We start from the raw sequence: 18092 nt of genomic DNA on the forward strand, positions 1-18092 counted from the left end.
TGACTGTACTAAATCATGCTGCTAATGGCCTACTGTCACACATTTGCTGATTTCAACTACTCCTCTACACAAAAAAAAGAGCAAAAGTTCCATGAATGCTTTATAACTGTTGAAGTTTGTCCACTTAATGCAGAGTGCAGTTTTTTTTACACCCTAAAAAACGATTGTAACAGCAAAATTCAAGGATACTAAAGAAAAGCATTGCCCTTCTTAAATTCAAAGCTTAACTACAAAGTTGTTAAACAAGAGAGGCTAAAAAAATCTCTAAAATGCTTTGAGTCCACTTAACCACGTGTTTCCACCTGTCCCAAGAAACACACTCAAATGTTTCTGAGAAACAAAACCAGAGTTTTCTCACTGAACGTTTCTAACATGTATACACTGCCAGACTTCTCACACACACACACACTCCAGCTTCGCTGTTCGGTGAGGCCTCACAGCACCGTGGCACAGAGATGTGTGCAGAGCCATACCCAGCAGCTTCCACACCTGCCCTCTTTTCCATCTGGGCAAGCGTGAATAAGCAATTAGCGCCTGAACATCGCTCTGCAAAGACACACGGAAGATGCTTACCTGAGACACCATCACACATTTTAACTTATGGCCGTGCAAGGCCCCACGGAGCCCGGGGGCGGGGGTACCCGGGGGCAGCTGGGGACCAGAAGCCAGCCGAGCCCACCGTTCTGGGGGCCTACCGCCACAGCGGGGGGACCACGGGCCCGTCTACCGCCCACACGCCTTCGTTGGAGGCCACACGCTCCCCCGGGGGCAAGGCACAGCAGGAAAGGGGCTGAGGAGGCCCAGGGGAGCACCTCACGGCCTGTCAGATAGGGAAACCGTCGCCTGCCCCTCCATCGCCGAGCCACTGCCGGCCCCGATCAGGACCGGGTGGGCAGGAACAGTGCCCGGGGACGGGGGCGAGCGGCCCCTTGGCCCCCGCCCCGCCGCGGCAGGCTGGGCCGCAGCCGGTCCCCGGGGCGGGCGCAGCGAGAGGATCGGCGCGGAAGGGCCGCGGGCTGCAAGGAGCCAGCGGTGAAGGGGGAGGAGCGCCAAGTATCGCGAGGTTTGCTGGAGGTGTCGCGAGAGGCTGGTGGGGAGGGGTCGGGTCTTGGGGGCCTGTCACTGTCCGTGTCCCGGTCCCGCCCGGGGTCCCGGCTGTGGCGAAGCCCTGCGGGGCAGCCGGTGGATGCGGTGCTGTGGCCCGGAGGGCGGCCGTGGGCGCTGGTGGGGCGAGTCCCCGGGAAAGGCCGGCGCAGGGCCGGGAGTAACGCGGGAGGGCGCCGCGGCGCCGTGTTGTACCCCCCAAATTAAGTTGTTTTTCCACACAGAAACGGCGGAGGTGGAGTGTGGTGCGCGTGGTGGTGGTGGTGTACGGGCCTGTGGCACGGGGCAGATGTCCCGGACCACGGTAGTTGGCCCTGAATGTAGCGCCTGCGTGGAGCACCCCTAGTCCAGCTGGCATGGTGGGATCTTGATCTGTACTACCCATACTGCAACTGATTTTCCTCCTGGTGCTGCATGTTGTACTAGTCTGCAGAGGAGAGGGGAAAAACGGGATCTGCAGTTGTTTTCTAGGAAATTGTGCAGGTAAGGAAGCAGGGAGAACAGTAGGTGCAACAGAAGGTGGAAGTGATGCTCTTGCAAACAGTGGCCTTGCCTCTGGCATGGTAGAGAGGAGTTGGCTGCGGTGGGGTGATGGGAGCATAGAACCCTAGAATTGTCTAGCTTGGAAGGGACCTTGCAGATCATCGAGTCCAACCATCAACCTAACCCTGCCAAAATCACCACTAAACCATGTCCCTCAGCATCATGTTTACCCATCTTTTAAATACCTCCTGCATGGCAATTCCACCGCTTCCCTGGCAGCCTATTCCAATGTTTGATAACCCTCAAGAAGTTTTTCCTAATATCCAATCAAAACCTCCCCTGGCATAACTTGAGGCCATGTGTTCCTGTCCTGTCGGCGTTTACTTGGGAGAAGAGACCAACCCCCAACTATCTGCAGCCTCCTTTCAGGTAGTTGTAGAGAGCCATAAGGTCTCCCCTGAGTCTCCTTTTCTCCAGCATGGTGCAAACTGGAGATGCAGCAAAATCTAACATTTGGGGAAAGGGCTGAAGCAAAGAGGGGCCCATGTTCAACCTCTGTCCATTTCCAGAAGAGTTTAACTGGATGCAGTAACACTTTGCAAATTATAAACTCAATCAGTAACAACCATCTTATTCTTGCTGAAAAAATTCAGCCGCGCCAAGTAATCTATCCAGATTGCCTTGAACCTCGGTAGCAATTTAATAGAATGCTACATGAAGGGCATGAGTTCTCAGATCCTTGCTATTACTTTGTCAACATGCTTTAACATGCAGTTAATGGCGCAATACTAAATAGTACCACTTAAAAAAATTAAGAATATATAAATATCATGCAAGATCTATTTTTAAAGCAGCTTTGATTATTTTTTTAATGCAGGAGACACAAGTTTGGGATTAATCTCTTGTCACTGTAATTATGTGATAACTTCAATTGTTTTAATGACATGTTAAGGAGGGATTAAGCATTAGAGAGAAAACATCCTTTTGGGCTTGTGCAGTAAAATTGCGTACAATGATAATGGATAATAAGACTAGCTAATCAAAATTCTACATCCTACAATATTTTCAGAAACAAGGCAAGGCAATAAATTTTCTAATTCATGGGTCTACGGGTTGTTTCTGCATGCAGCTGACATGCAGGCAGCTACCTGCCTGCTCTAAGAGTAACGAAGACCTGTAGCAGTGTTTAGTTGCTTCTTTAAGTTTTGTGCTGTTAGCCAGAATTTTGTTCTGACAGAAGTTAATTAAAGATGTATGGGTTTTGATTAGCCAGCTGTATTAGAGTAATGGGAGAATAGCAGGCATGAAGGCACTAATACAGTTGCTGCAACAATAAACTAGATGAATATCAGGCTCCATATATGTTGGTGAAGGTTGTTCAAAAATAAAAAGTAATATAGAACCAATAAATTATATTGTTTTAAAATTATACATGTAGTCAAGCACTTAACTGCACTTAACGTTCCAAATGAATGTGCAAGAACTACACCATCACAAAAAGAAAGCTGAAAACAGAATGACATTTCAGATTTTAAAAATTTGGCAAAATAAACACAATATAACTGTACCATAAACTCATATGTTTAATACACCTCAGCCTGCAGAGCATCTTAGAAAAATCAGTGAGAATATAGGCTTTCATTCTAAGGCAAGCTTTAAACTGGATCATGTTTGAAGATAAATGAGTGTTTATACCACAAGGTGTTTATTTAATGAATACTATGTTGCATTTGATTCTTGCCAAGATATTTGTGCTTAATAAGGACTCTTTCATGCAGAGTACAGCTGTTATTTTATAGTCACAAATACAATATTATGACTTCACAATAGAAGGAAATAAGAAACAGATTAAATTCTTGCTTAAACACTTGTAATTTTTCTAATAAACAGGCAGTAAAAATCTGCCTACACTCCAAGGATCCCGTTTTGCTTTTATGTCAGTGGTAAAACCTCAGCAACTTAGCTGGAAACAGAATTGCACCTGAAAATGCCAGTGAAGGCACTAGGATGAGTCCCCATTACAGTTAGGTACACTCTTGTAACTCTTCCCTTAAAGAGGGAGAACAAAGGGAGCAACACACCCTTAAGATGAGCAGTTGGTTAGCATGTCAACAGGTAGTTTTCCTCTGACCATTAAAATTCCTCTTACAGATTACAAGAAGTTTCTGTATCTTTATTCCACTTTGAAAAAAAGGTAGAAAACAAGCTGGCTCACTAGGATTAGGACCAGGCTCAGTTTTCCAAGGTCAGAGAATTAGTTTGTTCTGTTATGTATCTTTCAAAGTTTTTGGAGCATTAAAGTCCTTCCAGGAAATCTTTCTAGCTCAGGGTAGAAGTTGTTTGCTAGGATGTCAAAAATATCTCACACCATGTTTCTGCAGGGAAAGGTTTGTAAAAGGATTTCATTTTGAAAAGCTGTTGCCATTACTGGAAAGTTGAATATATCCAAACTCCATATGAAAATTTGAACTCTGCTCCTATTTGACTTAGTTTAGACTTCATAAGAGAAGTGTTAGGCTCAGATAACAACCAAAATGAATAGGATAGTGGGGATAAGCACTTTTTAAATATGTGCTATATCCCTGAAAGCATTTCACACGTAACATTGTGGCCTTCCTGTTCACTCTTCTTTGACAGAGAGAAGAGATAAATTAACTGATGTGCATCTAAAAAGGGCAGTTTAGTTACATTTACAGCATCCTCCACAGTCAGTATGTCTGAAAACAAAGTAAGCTAGTGATTCTCAGTCTAACTGAAACCCAAGGAAAGCACCTAGAATTTTTGAAAATGCAGGAAAGTCAGTTGTTTAAGTCTATACTAGAAAAAAGAAGAGGTGGTTCAATTCAGTGGTATTAATTAAGCATGGTGGCATTAAAAGTGCTACAAAGAGAAACTCGGTAATGTACTGTGCACTAAATTAACATTTTGGAAGGCCATTTGTCTCTCCAGCAGTTCGTTTGCCACAGTATTTTACACATTACTCATTAACAGTATTCAATAAACTCTCAGAGTTCTTTGTGGAAATCAGGCCAATGGTGCTTCTCTGAAGTGTGTGTTCCCTAGTGCACACCCCACAGGGATCAAAGAAGGGACATTTGAGCCCTTGTGTGCTGCTGCAGGGCTAGGCTCTTTGCAATCACAGAGATATGGCAGGAGAGCTCACATGACTGGAGTGCTGCTGCGGACAGAGCTGGACCAGAAAGGATGAGCCAGGGCAGTGGGGAGCAGAATTGGTGTTTTATGTGAGAGCAGCAAGGATACACGGAGCTCTGTCTGGTCTGTAGCGACCATGAGATGGTACAGTCCAGGATCTTGAGGGAGGGGAACAAGACAAATAGCAGGATCATAACCCTGGATTCAGGAGATCAGACACATGCCTGACCAACACATTAACCTTCTACAATGAAATGACTGGCTTGGTGGGCTAGGGGAGAGCAGTGTATGTTGTTTATCTTTACTTCAATAGGGCTTTCACCACTTTCTCCCATAACATCCTCTATATAGAGGCTGATAAAGTATGGGCTAGGTAAATGGGCAGTGAGGTGGATTGAAAACTGGCTGAACTTCAGGGCTTAAAGTACTGCTATCAGAAGCACAAAGTCCAGCTGCAGTTCCATTATTAGTGGAGTATTTTGGGGTCTGATACTGGAGGCAGTACTGGCCATTTCATTAGTGACTTGGATGGTGGGACAAGGTGTATCCTCATCAAGTTTACAGATGCTACACAATTGGGAGGAGTGTTTGACAGACTGGATGCTCGTGCTGCTGTCTGAGAGGGACTGTGACAGGCTGGAGAAATGGGCAGGTAGGAATCTCATGAAGTTCAACAAAGTCCTGCGCCGGGGGTGGAATAACCCTATGCAGCAGTATAGGCTGGAGGTCAACTGTTTGTAAAGCAGCTTTGCAGAAAACGATCTGTGGGTCCTGGTGGGCTGCAAGTTGGCCATGAGTCAATGGTGCACCCCAGCAGCACAGGAGGCTAATAGTATCTTGGGCTGTGCTAGGAAGAGCATTGCCCAGCAGGTCAAGGGAGGTGATCCTTCCCTTCCTTTCAGCCCAGGTGAGACCACATCTGAAGTGCTACATCCAATTCTTGGCTCCCTATAACATGAAAGACATGGATGTACTGGAGGAAGTCCAAGACCATGAAGATGAATAGATTGGAGCATCTGACCATACAAGAATAGGCTGAGAGCTGGGATTGTGTAGCCTCGAGAAGTCTCAGGGATGATCTTGTCAGTAGGTATAAATACCTAATGTGAGGGTATAAAGAGGATGGAGCCATACTTTTCTCATTGGCACCCAAGACAAGTGGCAATGCACACAAATTGAAACAGGAAATACCATTTAAATATAAGAAAAAGCTGTGAGGGTGGCCAAACACTGCCACACACTGCCACAATTACTCGGAGAGGTCATGGAATCCCCATCCTTAGAGATATTCAAAACGCAACTGAACTTAGGCCTGAACAACCTGCTCTAGGTTCTGGAACGAATGGTGACAAATTTTTTAGCAGGGCCTGTTGCAATAGGACAAGGAGCAATGGTTTTAAACTGAAAGAGGGAAGATTCAGACTAAATATAAGGAAGAAAATTTTTACAATGAGTGAAACACTGGAACAAGTTGCCCAGAGAGGTGGTAGGTGCTCCATCCCTGGAAAGATTCAAGGTCAGGTTGGAGAGGGCTTTGAGCAACCTGATCTATTGAAGATGTCCCTTCCCACTGCAGGGAGGTTGGACTAGATGAGCTTTAAAGGTCCCTTCCAACCCAAACTATTATGTCATTCTTTGATTCTAACCTCAGCCCTTCTGTGATTTCTTTGAAGTCTGTAGGACAAACTGAGTTCTGGCTAAGTGCTTATGCTGTCTATTATTTAAAAATTAAGAGCTTTAAATACGGGCAGATTGATTAGCCAGAGTCCCGTTTTCCCTGTAACCTCACGCCAAAAGACATGGCACCAGTGCTTACCTAGCTATATGCATATTTCCAGTCTCATCTTCCAGTTATTCTTAATGACTCGTAAGATCTTCAAGTCGTTCTTCTCTTTTGTATTGTCAGTTGTAAAATAAAAGCTTGAAAATGCTAACTGAGGATGTCTGGAAATGCTGCACAACACTTTAATGTGTGCACAACACATAAAAAATGGGTAACACCTTGAGAGTTTACCTCAATAAATCAGATACCCCTTGTATTGTTAACTCATTCTGAAAAAGAATCTAGCCAGTCCTAAATTTTACTAACTCTTAGAAGCCAGGGTAGTATAATTCTTATAACCTGCTGCAAAATTGTCCTTTAAAGTTTGTCTGCCAGATGATGTGTTACTCAGCTTGAATAAACCTGAGAGACTGATTCCACAAGTGTTATGAAGTATTGATTCATTTCCTTCGAGTGTCTGGTTAAAGAGTGACTTGAGGAAAATGTAAAGTTTTGTCCTTAAATAAATATTGTATATAAATGGATCATGTCAGCAACACTCAGATTTCATGATTGCCTGGAGTGGGAACTGGATAATGAGGCTTGTCAGCTCCATTGGATTTGTAGCAGATATTTGTGTAGAGCAGTTTTGAATGTTTCAGAAAAATATGTGAACATTCGAAAGGCTTGTGGACCAGTCTCAGTTACGGTCTGGGTCTGGTTAAACCAAATCAGCGTAATTGTTCTTCAGAGGATCTTTTATTATGTGTTACACATTTCACTTTACAAATAAAAATTATTTCAGAAATGGAACAGAGCTTTCCATTAGGAGTAGTAGTCATAGAAATGGTTTATGGAGATTACAGTTGAGTTTGGTTCCCGTAATCCCTTTTTTCCTTGAGGAAAAAATAAAAAGTATTTGCTTCCTCAGGTTTGATTTCACATTTTTGAGTTTTGATTGACGGCAAAGCATGAAGGGAAAGACTTAAAAGCACCACACAGGCAGAAAGAGAGAGGAAAAAAAGACTAAAACTGTAAAGACACGGGTTTTTATTTTCTTTTTTGGGGGGGTGTAACATGGTAAGCTGTCCTCAAGAGATAAGCAACTCATGATTTAAAACCTCCTAAGCAGATAAGATGCAAATGTGATCTGATTGTGTAACACCTGATGTGTTACACTTTTGAGGAAAAAGGCAGAAACGTACGCACACACACAAAGGGTGTGTAAGCAGCTCTGAAGCTCTGTTAGAAAGAGATGACTCCTGTTTAAACAAAAAATCCTATTCCAATACTGTGAGTAGAATGCAGTGCTTTATACCAGTTATTTCCTGTGTTTCTTCTTTGTGTTATCTATGCAACACATCTAGCAAAACAGGGTAACTTGATGAAGTGGCAGTTTTTAGCAGAATATTATAGCTGTGTACAAATATGTTAAAGATGTAAACTGCAGCTAGAAAAGCTAAACTGGGGGCTTGTCAAACAATTCACCAGTCAGTTCCCCTAAAGCATGTAAGAATGATGTGTGTTCATGAGGAAGGCAGGGGTATTTTTGTTCCTGGGGGATTTTTCCCCAACTCTGAAGTCAGTTAACCTCTTTTACTAGGAGGATCATAGTGCTGTTGGTGCCAGAAACCACAAACGTCTGGGACCAGTATGTCAGAGATTATTTCTGCTGAATCAGCTCTCAATATAACAAATATATTAAACCAGTAACCAAAGCACAGAGACGTTTCATAACATAACGGGAACTGCACTGCAAAGTATATTTTTGATTTAGAGAAAATCTGAGCCCCTGCCCAATGTTTACTGTTATGTAAAAAAAAAAAAAGAAAGAAACCATGACCAAAAAGACGTCAACCAAACAAAATCCCAACTTTCTAACTTTCTGTGACACCAGCAACAAATCACAATACTAGCAATACTACTGGTAGACTTTTCCAATTGTCCAATTGTATGCTTATTGATAATGTTGAAGATAAAATAGGAGAAATGCCATTATATGATTTCTAAAGCATCAAAGAAATTATTAAGCCAGTTATATTTAAAGTTAATTTAATTCAAAGAAATCACCAGAAATACATTATATATTAAATGAAAAAAAAGTTGCCATGCATGTCTTTTATTTAGTTACTGTCACTTACAATTGTTGTCAGGTATCCGATCATTGTAATAGGTAACATCTCTGTTAGATTTATTCAAAAGGACTTATTTATCAGTACATGCATATGCTATGTCACTGACCTGCAGACAAACTGACACGCATTCCAAGTTTGTAATTAAGACTTCCAAATGCAAGTATCAACAATTAAAGCTTAATAAAGCCACATAATAGTAAACTTGATTCATATCCTATGATAGCTAAGTCTTATTGTCCAAACATAGGTGGCTTCCTCAGCTGTAAGCAAATTCTCAGTTACTTTGAATGGCACTGTTCTCTTATTTTGTGTGATTCACCTTATACAGTAAATTCTGAGTTGATACCAGATTTTTTTCAAGATTTCACATATAAAATAAGTTATTTATAAACCACAGAAAGAAACAATGTAGCTTACAAAAGGAATCACTGTTACTGTTAAAAACATCAGTGTTTTTTCCTAGCTTTACTTTATCTCAAAGGCAAGTTGTAGGCTTCATTATAAAATAATTCTTGAAACCAAATAAAACCCAAATATTCAGTCTTGCTCTGGGATTGGACCACAACCTTAATGTTTTTTTCTTATTTTTAAACAGAACAGATTTTTATTCTTTTGGTAATATTTGCTATTAATTTAGGTTTAAATTACTGTTTTTGCTAGTGCATTTTAAGGAACAGACCAGGGCCAGAGAATGGGAGCATTTATTGGAGTTTGGAAGAATACTTTTGCTTCTGAGGATGATTGCTTGCAGACTTGTAATCAAGTTAGTTGCACTGCCATAGGGCAGCACTCAGCAATGGACCTGCCTTCTTCAGCATGGTGCTTTCTCATGCTGAATGCTTCATTTTGCCCTCCAAGACCAAAGAAGATTCATGTTTTAAGTATAGTAAGTAAATAAAGCCAAAAGGAAAAAAAAAAAGCCAAAGGGAAAGACAAAAATATACAGCATTCAATTGCTTGTGCTTCTGTACAGGCTTACCAGGGTATTCTGACAACATTCAAGATTACTGCCAGTCCAGAGCTTACCAGCCCTTTCCAAATTCAGCCGTCCCTTCTGGGTTAGTCCTAGGGGCTGATTCCAACCATGGGTTGTAAGTATAAGGCACAAGTAACTGACTCCCCAGTCCAATTGTCAAATGTAGTCCATTGACTTTCACCGAAAAAAAAAAAAAGGACATGGAAAAAATCCAAATCTGCAGTCAGAGGTGTAATTAAAAGAGAAAAAAATAGCAGAAAAAAATGTTCCAAAGAGCATTCTTATCACAGGCAGTCAGTCATATTACATGTCTTTTTTTTTCTTAAAGAAGAGATTAACTTGTCGCTTGTACCCAGTTCTATGTGTGCAGGTGGGAGGGAATAATTCTGTGTTAAGACAGATGTGCTGTTATTATGACTTCACTGATCATCTAACTACTACAACTACTGGAGCCATAAAAATAAATTGAGTAGCAGCAGCCACCATAAAGATGAGGCAGAGGCGAGATCTAAGCCAAATTCTTGTCTTGAGGTTCTGCATCTTCCGTATGGCGCATGAATAGTGTTTGCATTTACGTGCATTCGTGTAATGTTTTCTAAGAATACTTCAGCCAAAATAAACAAAGATTAGAAAATCTTAGTTGTAGGTGGCTATATTCATTTATACTTGCATGTATATGAAGTTAACATACCCACTACAAGGTAGCACAATCAAGTCAGTTTTCTACAGAATCTGGGGTGTTTGTTTATAACAAAATATTTATGTAGATATACAGAAGAAAAAAACTAAACTTAACTTGAAGTAAACTTAAACTGCTTAAACTTTTGCTTAATGTGCATTTTGCTGATCAGTACCATCCTTTCACAACAGACAGTAAAACAAATACTTTTAGCTGAGTGGATTTAAGCTTTAGCAGAATGAGAATGTACAGTACATAATGTTAGCACAAATGAGAGCCTGGATTATTATGTCATCTCAGAAAGACCACAAAAGGGAGAAAGACTTCCACCTTCTTTCTAAAAAGCCGTGTAATCTGGATTTCTTAAAAAAAAAAAAAAAGGAGGCTGCTATTAACTCTTGTAATAGGTTGTTTTGACAATGTCATTATCCAGATTTATGGATGTATCTTGCAGCCTCACTCAAGATCTAATTCTCCTCAATTAGTCCAAAGGCTTGAGGACTAGTGATTGCTGGAATCCTCCATGGATTACCCCTGATCCTCAAGGACATGAGAGCAATTCCAAATTAACTTCCAAATACATTTATGTAAACTGTGTATCCCACCTCAGAAAGAATAATCCACTACATTCACATATAAACAGAACCTTTAGATATGCAACAGATGTTCCTTTTTTTGAAAAGCTCTTGAATTCATTGACAGGCCTTTGGCTAAACTGATGAATTAATTTGTTCGGGGCGGATTTCATAAATCCTCTAATAATTCTTACCCTTACACATCTTGACTTGATTTCTGAGATCTGCAGCATGTGTTTTAAATGTTTTAACCTTTACTACTTTAATCAGGTAACATTTATTTCAGGGCTGGATGATGATCGGTCATTGAAAGATATAGTTGACTAGGAAATAAAATCCAATTTGTCAGTTAAACAAACCACATCTGAAATAAGAAGAAATCAGTCTGTATTACTGGATCCCTGAAATACTTAGTGGTTTTGATGTCATTCTCCCTTTCAAGAATATATAGTGATGAATTGCTAAGTATTGCTGGATGCAGTGCTGGTTTGCAGAAACCGCAGTTACCATGCTTATGTACAACTGATTTCTTGGGGTAGTTCGAATGTAAGCCTTTACCTCTATATTGAGATTTATTTCTATCATTTAAAGCTATTTTTCTTTAATACTTAGAGGCTAGTTACCATTTAAACAGCAATGAAATCAGTCCGAAAACCAAATTTGGTCTGAGCTGTTTGCTTTGTTAATCCCTCTGATGTAATATAATAAATTCTATCAAATATTTTAAGGCTTTTTTATTGACAGTTGTGTTTGATAAAGTGCAATAAATTCTGCAGGTAAAACTGCATTAGAAAGATTTTTGTCTTCCATTGCTAGACAACTGGCATGCCAGTCACCCACTCAATAAACCTTCATGTATTTTATTTCTCTAATGGGACATTCAGAGGCCCGGAAGTGAAAATTAGTGGAATTCATGGAGTGGAACTACATTTAACGAGTGAAAAGTATTTGAAAAATGAAAATTCTGTTTACTGACATGGGGTTTTTTTCATTTTCCAACCTATTTTGGTTGGAAAATGTTTCCTTGATATGTTCAGCAGGTTCGTTCTTCCCAGTTCATTTGTAGGACACAATAATATCAGCTATCAGCTGACTAGCAGAAGCAAAGCAAAATGTGTATTAACTGCCCCTACCTGCTTTTCCTTTGACAATGCCACTTATATTGACCTTTCTACCCACATGACAAATTTCATTAAATTTTTGAAATGTAATTATAACAGAAATTTTTGGAAGTTGACCAGACAAAGTCCTGAGCAACACATTATAACCTGAAAATAGTCCTTCTTTCACCAAGAGGTTGGATGTATGATCACCTAAAACCCCTTTGTCAAAGATTCTGTGATTCTGTCTCCCTGCAGTTGAAAATGGCCCAAAGACTTGGAGATTATTAGAGTGGACAAGTAGATGATACAATCACGTGTGCTTTGCAAAGTCATATGGAAGATTACAATACTTACGGTGCAATACAAAATGAAAGATCCAAAGTACAGACTGCACATAGTTGAATATTAATTCGTCCTGTGAACCACCGTGCAGTTCACACTGGAACAACCAGAATTCATTGTTATCAGAGGTGCTTTAAAGGTGTGATCTGGAGAAGTCAGTCAAAATCTCCTGGTGTATAATTTGTTTCATGCGACAGATTTGGCACTTTGTTCCCCTTACATAAATGATGAGGAATGATTATTCATGGGAAATGAACCGCTTTCATCTTATTCACGAGAGGGGATTTCGTGCAGTGTAAACCTAGATTACAGTATTTTCAGGGATCAGGACTGATGGTAATGTGCCATCCCCATTGCAGTAAGAAGGCAAACAGATCTTGTGCCTTTGAGTCGCTCACCAGAAACAAGCCTAGCCACTGTGAAAAATGCCTACAGGAATTTTCCAATTGCTGTCAGACACTGTAGCTTACAAATGCCAAACAAACTGCAGTATGTTATGAAAACAACTATGTGATTACCTACTTCTTCACTTTGCTATATTACCAGCTTCGGAAAGTACTATGGCAAAATAGGTGACAGGATAAACCTAGAACTGAAAACCAAATATACCATAAACTGCATGAAATTGCTGCTGATTAATTTTCTTTGAGTACTTCAGTTAATAGTAATAATACCTTCTGTCACAGTATCCCTGGTACCTAATCAGTAACACATTGCAGCATATACTGAGAGCAGCAAGATATTTCACAGCTAAGCAATCAACCATGAGGAGGTTCAGTGAAAACTTGCCCCAGAGAAAAAAGGATTCTTACAGTAGCCAGGAGTAAAATATCCTTTAATTCTTAGTTTCTCATTCCTAAACTCCAGATTTACACTGATAAACTCAAATTCTAAGATCAGCTTTTACTCATAGCATGTTGGTTTTCTACTAAAAATTTGAGACTCATACAGAAGTCAAAGAACCCCAAACTCAGCTGCAAGCTTAGCTGCAGAAATACGTCATATACAAACCTGCAGTGAAACAGCATCATTTCATGCCAAGAAAATAATCTTATATGAACAGCGAAGTCATTCTCCTGTATCAACTAAAGTGGGTGTAGTAATTTCCATAACATAACCAGAAAAGACTATATTGCTCAGTGACTGACTCTGCACTCTGGTTTGTATTGAATGTGCCTGTAAGATAAGAGAATGGAGTACTGTTTTACTAAGTTTACAAATAATTTTCAATGAAAATACACCACCAAAACTAACCACTGTCATTTGAAAAATGCAGTTTCATTTGGCAAAAACAGCTAGTCTACATGTATACTGAAAAATTCTCCCAGTATTGTAATATAAGTAGTATGATTTCTAACAATGATTTCTAACTTTAAGAAATTACTGAATTAATTTGTTTAGGTAAATAGGGTAAGTCATTCCCAAAGAAGTACTCTGTTGCCAGTGTGCATTGTATTTAAATTAGAAGAGTACCGAAGTGAAGTGTAGCTATATTATAGTAATTGTACCAGGAAATGCATTCTTCAGCTTGTCCACAGTGACGTAGCTTTAAATTAGATAATCTGGGTATCAAGTAGGAGTACAGCCATATCAGAAAAGACCTCAGCAAGGGTGGGCTTTTGTATTTTTTCTGATAGGCTTTACAGCCTGCATTTTGCTCTGTCTTGTTGAAATGATACTGATAACTGCACCCAAGAAAGCCACTTTAAAGGTAGCTTAGATTATTCAGTATGCAGTCACAGGTGAAGCTCTTAGATCAGTATGCTAATACCTACCTAGTTTATTGATATTGCTGTGTATTTTCTTTCCATTGCATCATAACCATGGCCTCATAGAGTGAGCGAAGGCCCAGGCATTCAGACAGGGAAAAAGACTTGTCAATGTGCCTAGTTCCTACAAAACTCATATTTTTCCCTGAGAAAAAACCTCACATTTATTCTAATTGAACAATCATAACTGGCTGCCACTTTAAAACATTGCCTTAACATTGGAGTTAACAAAGAACACAGGAACAAAGGCACAGGAACTAAACCTTGAAAAGTGTTCCAGTTGCATCACAATCCTGTATTTCATAAAAAGTCTTTTTCTAACTTTGAGTAATATAAAACAGTGCAGTCAACTGGGATAAAGACATAGATTAAGATCCCACTTTTACTTCTTTCTTGCCTTCCCTTTTGCCTGTTTTCCTTCTGACTTCAGGAAGGATTTCTAGGACCAGAGGGGAGCAAGAATTAGACACTGCAGGCTTTCAAAAAGAGGTACGAGAAATTCCATAGATGAGAAACATAACCATACGTATGTTTGCTGACTCGCAAAATTATTTATGTCCAGTCTTCCTACAGATGGAGCTATAATGCAGTTTGTAAGGGCCTGTTTTCTTTCGCAGCAGATAAAGGGATGGCATCTCCACAAGTGGGCTTGTTGTTTAGATGCCTTATGTTGTGTTGTCAATTTACTTCTGTTTTACTGGAGCAAGAATTTTCCAGAAAAGGTTAATTTAAAAGGTACATCTTCTAGGTTGAGTTTTATGCAGAACAGTGGCTTTTGAGTTTGCTGAGTTTCATTTTCTTCCCACTTAATACTACTGCGTTTATGTTATTACTTCAATCCTTTGTTCAATATGGCAGTTAATACAGAAGGAGAAAAAAAACAAAGAGCATATTTGAAGAAAACAGAGACACATGCTGAGTGTCATTGCTGTATCATTCTACTCTTGTTGCATACCTTCTGCTGTTGTGCCTTTTCTGTTATCTGCTTATATTGTAGGCTTTTGGAACCAAACCTGTTTTCTCCACATGCAGAGTAACATGAATATTATTATAAAGCCTGTTTTAGAAAAAGGACAAATGGCTGCAATTTGATTTTTCTTGGGATCCTCCAGAAGATTAAAGAGACATCTTAAATTGTGTCTTTAAGACTCCTTCAATACTTTACCCCTAAGTATTCATACTTTCTGATCCTGTATTGTGCCACGTACCTGTCAGGCTGGGCGTGAGGACGTGCCCGGCCTGGCACCATGGACAGAGGCCCCCAGTGAAGTGGCTGGAGCTGTAGACCATACATTCCTGACAAAGCTTACTCATAGGTAACTAAAAGATTTAAATTATTTAATTAGGTTAACTAAATTAGCTGCATTGGTAGATTTTGAGGATGGATAATTCTTACCACAAAACTGGACAAAACCAACAGTTCCTCTTCTGTGAAATATCTGTAGACAGGGGGAGTTTTGAATTGACAACTGGTAGCTGAAAGATTATGCAGTTGTATTCCCTACCACATAAACTGAGAATAATAGTAAACACCAATCTTGTAGCATGACACTGGCAGACTTTGCTTGTTTGGTAGTGGTCTTGTGTCCTCCAAAATACATTTTCAGCTCCCTGCAATGTTCTCCATTGCTACATCTAATAAACACATACAGTCATAGAATCATAGCATTGTTAGGGTTGGAAGGGACCTTAAAGATCATCTAGTTCCAAACCCACTAGCCCTAGGAAGCCACAATCCAGACACTATCCCTGTGGCATGTGGGGGCTTCCATTTTTATTTTCGTCTTGAGAAATGGATTGGAGCTGGAAGATATTTACTGTCCCCAAAGGACGCTATAATTCGAGCACACCTTCTGGAATTTCACTACTGCGCTATAATTAGCCATTCTCACTGACATGAAAAAAGATAAGAAAGGTGGGGTATGGTGTATATGTCCTAAAATTATTGTTATCGTCCATTTCATGTTCTACAGTTTGTCACACACTTTTGGTTGCAGACTCCTTGCTGATACATCAGGACTTCTTAGTCATAGACAGCCCTACATCAGCCACACCTGCAAGAACTGTGCAAGTAGGTTCTCAAGACTGGGTAGAGATGAGGTGCTTCTCAGCCCTGAGACAAAGCACTGCATCCTAACACAGTGCCACTCATCAAAGCTTTTTGCATATGAAGGTAGGCTCCTTTTTATTAGTGTTGGCTTCTATGAGATTATATTTTGTTCATGATATGCAAAATACAAGTAAAAAATCCTCTGCCAGGGGCTCTAGAAATCCATTTTGGGCAACTGCTAGTTTTGCCCAAAACCTGAGGACTGAGGAGAGATTCAGGAATGGAAAAGAGATTCTTGCTGGTCAATATGGGCATGGGGCCTGAAGAATAGCAGGAAGAATTACTTATAGCAGAATTTATGATCCCCAGTGTTGGTAATATTAGGCTGCAGTCCCTGCATTATGTTTTATGTTAAGTGCTTCTCTCTTGCTGCAGAAGGTGATCTATTTGTGGCCAACTTCTACGCATCTGGCATTCTCCAAACAATGGAAATGCTCCTTGTCCAGAAAGATAGGCCTCAAAAGTGGCCTCTGTGACTAAAAGTAACAAAAATGCTTCTCAGTGGAGCACATATGAACGAATTGGGCATATGTGTCTATTAGTCTTGTGCTCATGGAGCCGAATAGAATAACACTTGGAAATATTATGGAACATGGGAATTATTTTCTGTGGAAAACAAACCCTTCAAGGTGTGAATCACAAAATATCTGAATTTCTGAATTACTGGTGATCCTTGATTGAGAGATTTAGTTGATAATTATAGCCTTGTATAATGATGACTTTTAGAAATTTCACGTGCTGAGAAGACAAAGTCTGTTTCATGGAATATATTCTATGCCATATATCATGAGTTAAGGCAGTTCTTCCTTTTGACCACACACTAAAGTTTCCACTTGCTGCTAGCACCAGTGAGTCGTCTCTGATGGATATTATCAAAAGTATGAACCAAAGATAATTTGATGGTAAAAAAATTATGTACTTTACTTCTTGAAAGGCAGCTTGTGTTGATAACAGGTCCTTTTCTATGTAACTAATACTAAAATTTTATCCCCCAGGGACATGCTCCTAAGGTATAATTGAGGGCATTCTCAGAAAACAAAAACTGATGCTATCTCCCAGCTCAACTGAAAGCTGCCCGGAAAAAAAGGTGTACAATGCAATTGAGATGTTGGCTTTAGAGTTCTTTGTATTTTGTTTAAGGAATACTTTTTTTCTGTGTTACGGTAGTGCCTGAATATGAGGAAGGGAACACTCTGCTTTTCCTTCTCCTTGCTGCCTGGGTCACTGTTACTTATAATTTCATAGTTGTATCTTTCAAGTTCATAGGAAGGCCACCCAACCTTAATCTTGTAAGGGCTAGTCAATCAGGCTTAGTCGTAAGACTGTAAGCCCTGTCTTGACATTGGACCATGTAGTGGACAGTTTATTTCTGAATACCTGTAGGAAACACATTAAAGATTGTAAGCTCCTATGTCAGTTAGACACAAAGGGAGGATACTAAAGTGGGCAATAGAAGAGTTGAAATATGGGGAGCAGGAGTACTTTGTACTCCTTTTCTTGCTTTGGCTGGGGAAAAGGGCTGCAGCCTTCATGAGGATCCTGACACAGCTGTGTGATTCTCTTATGGATGCTACCTGTAAAGTTTACACTGTGTATAAACTAGCTGGAAGATTGAGTGCTGTAAAAAAGTAGACTGCCACAAAACTGAAGTAGCTGTCAGAAGGGGGAGAGGGATCTGCTGTGCCAGATTACAGCCCCAAGGATGAATTATTTCCCCCCTTGCTGGCCTCTCTAAAACTTAGCACATCTGTAGTCTCTGCAATTTACTAAAGCATTTGTTGGCCCTTTAACTAGACAGAGCTAATATGCTGTCTATTGTCATTTATCCAACTTATCAAAGTCTGACTGTTACCTTTTGCCCATGCTAACCTCTGTAGTCTTTTGTGTCTCAGCTTGCATTT

General features: G+C 40.2%; 1 protein-coding gene across 8 annotated transcripts in view; it reads right to left on the reverse strand.

The window, feature by feature from the left end:
- Nucleotides 1-1027, reverse strand: part of ERCC6L2 (ERCC excision repair 6 like 2) — a 58568-nt gene extending 57541 nt beyond the window's left edge. For all 8 annotated transcript variants that reach the window (XR_010069047.1, XR_010069048.1, XM_063319961.1 and 5 more), the window contains exon 1: nt 574-1027. Coding sequence is in view for 6 of the 8 variants with exons in the window: in XM_063319961.1 (XP_063176031.1) it covers nt 574-592 (19 nt within the window). In the remaining 2 variants the exon portion in view is untranslated. The remainder of the gene's footprint in view (nt 1-573) is intronic.
- Nucleotides 1028-18092: the final 17065 nt, after the last annotated feature.

This window comes from Chroicocephalus ridibundus, chromosome Z (genome assembly GCF_963924245.1).
Source record: "Chroicocephalus ridibundus chromosome Z, bChrRid1.1, whole genome shotgun sequence".
In the NCBI taxonomy this organism is placed as follows: domain Eukaryota; kingdom Metazoa; phylum Chordata; class Aves; order Charadriiformes; family Laridae; genus Chroicocephalus; species Chroicocephalus ridibundus.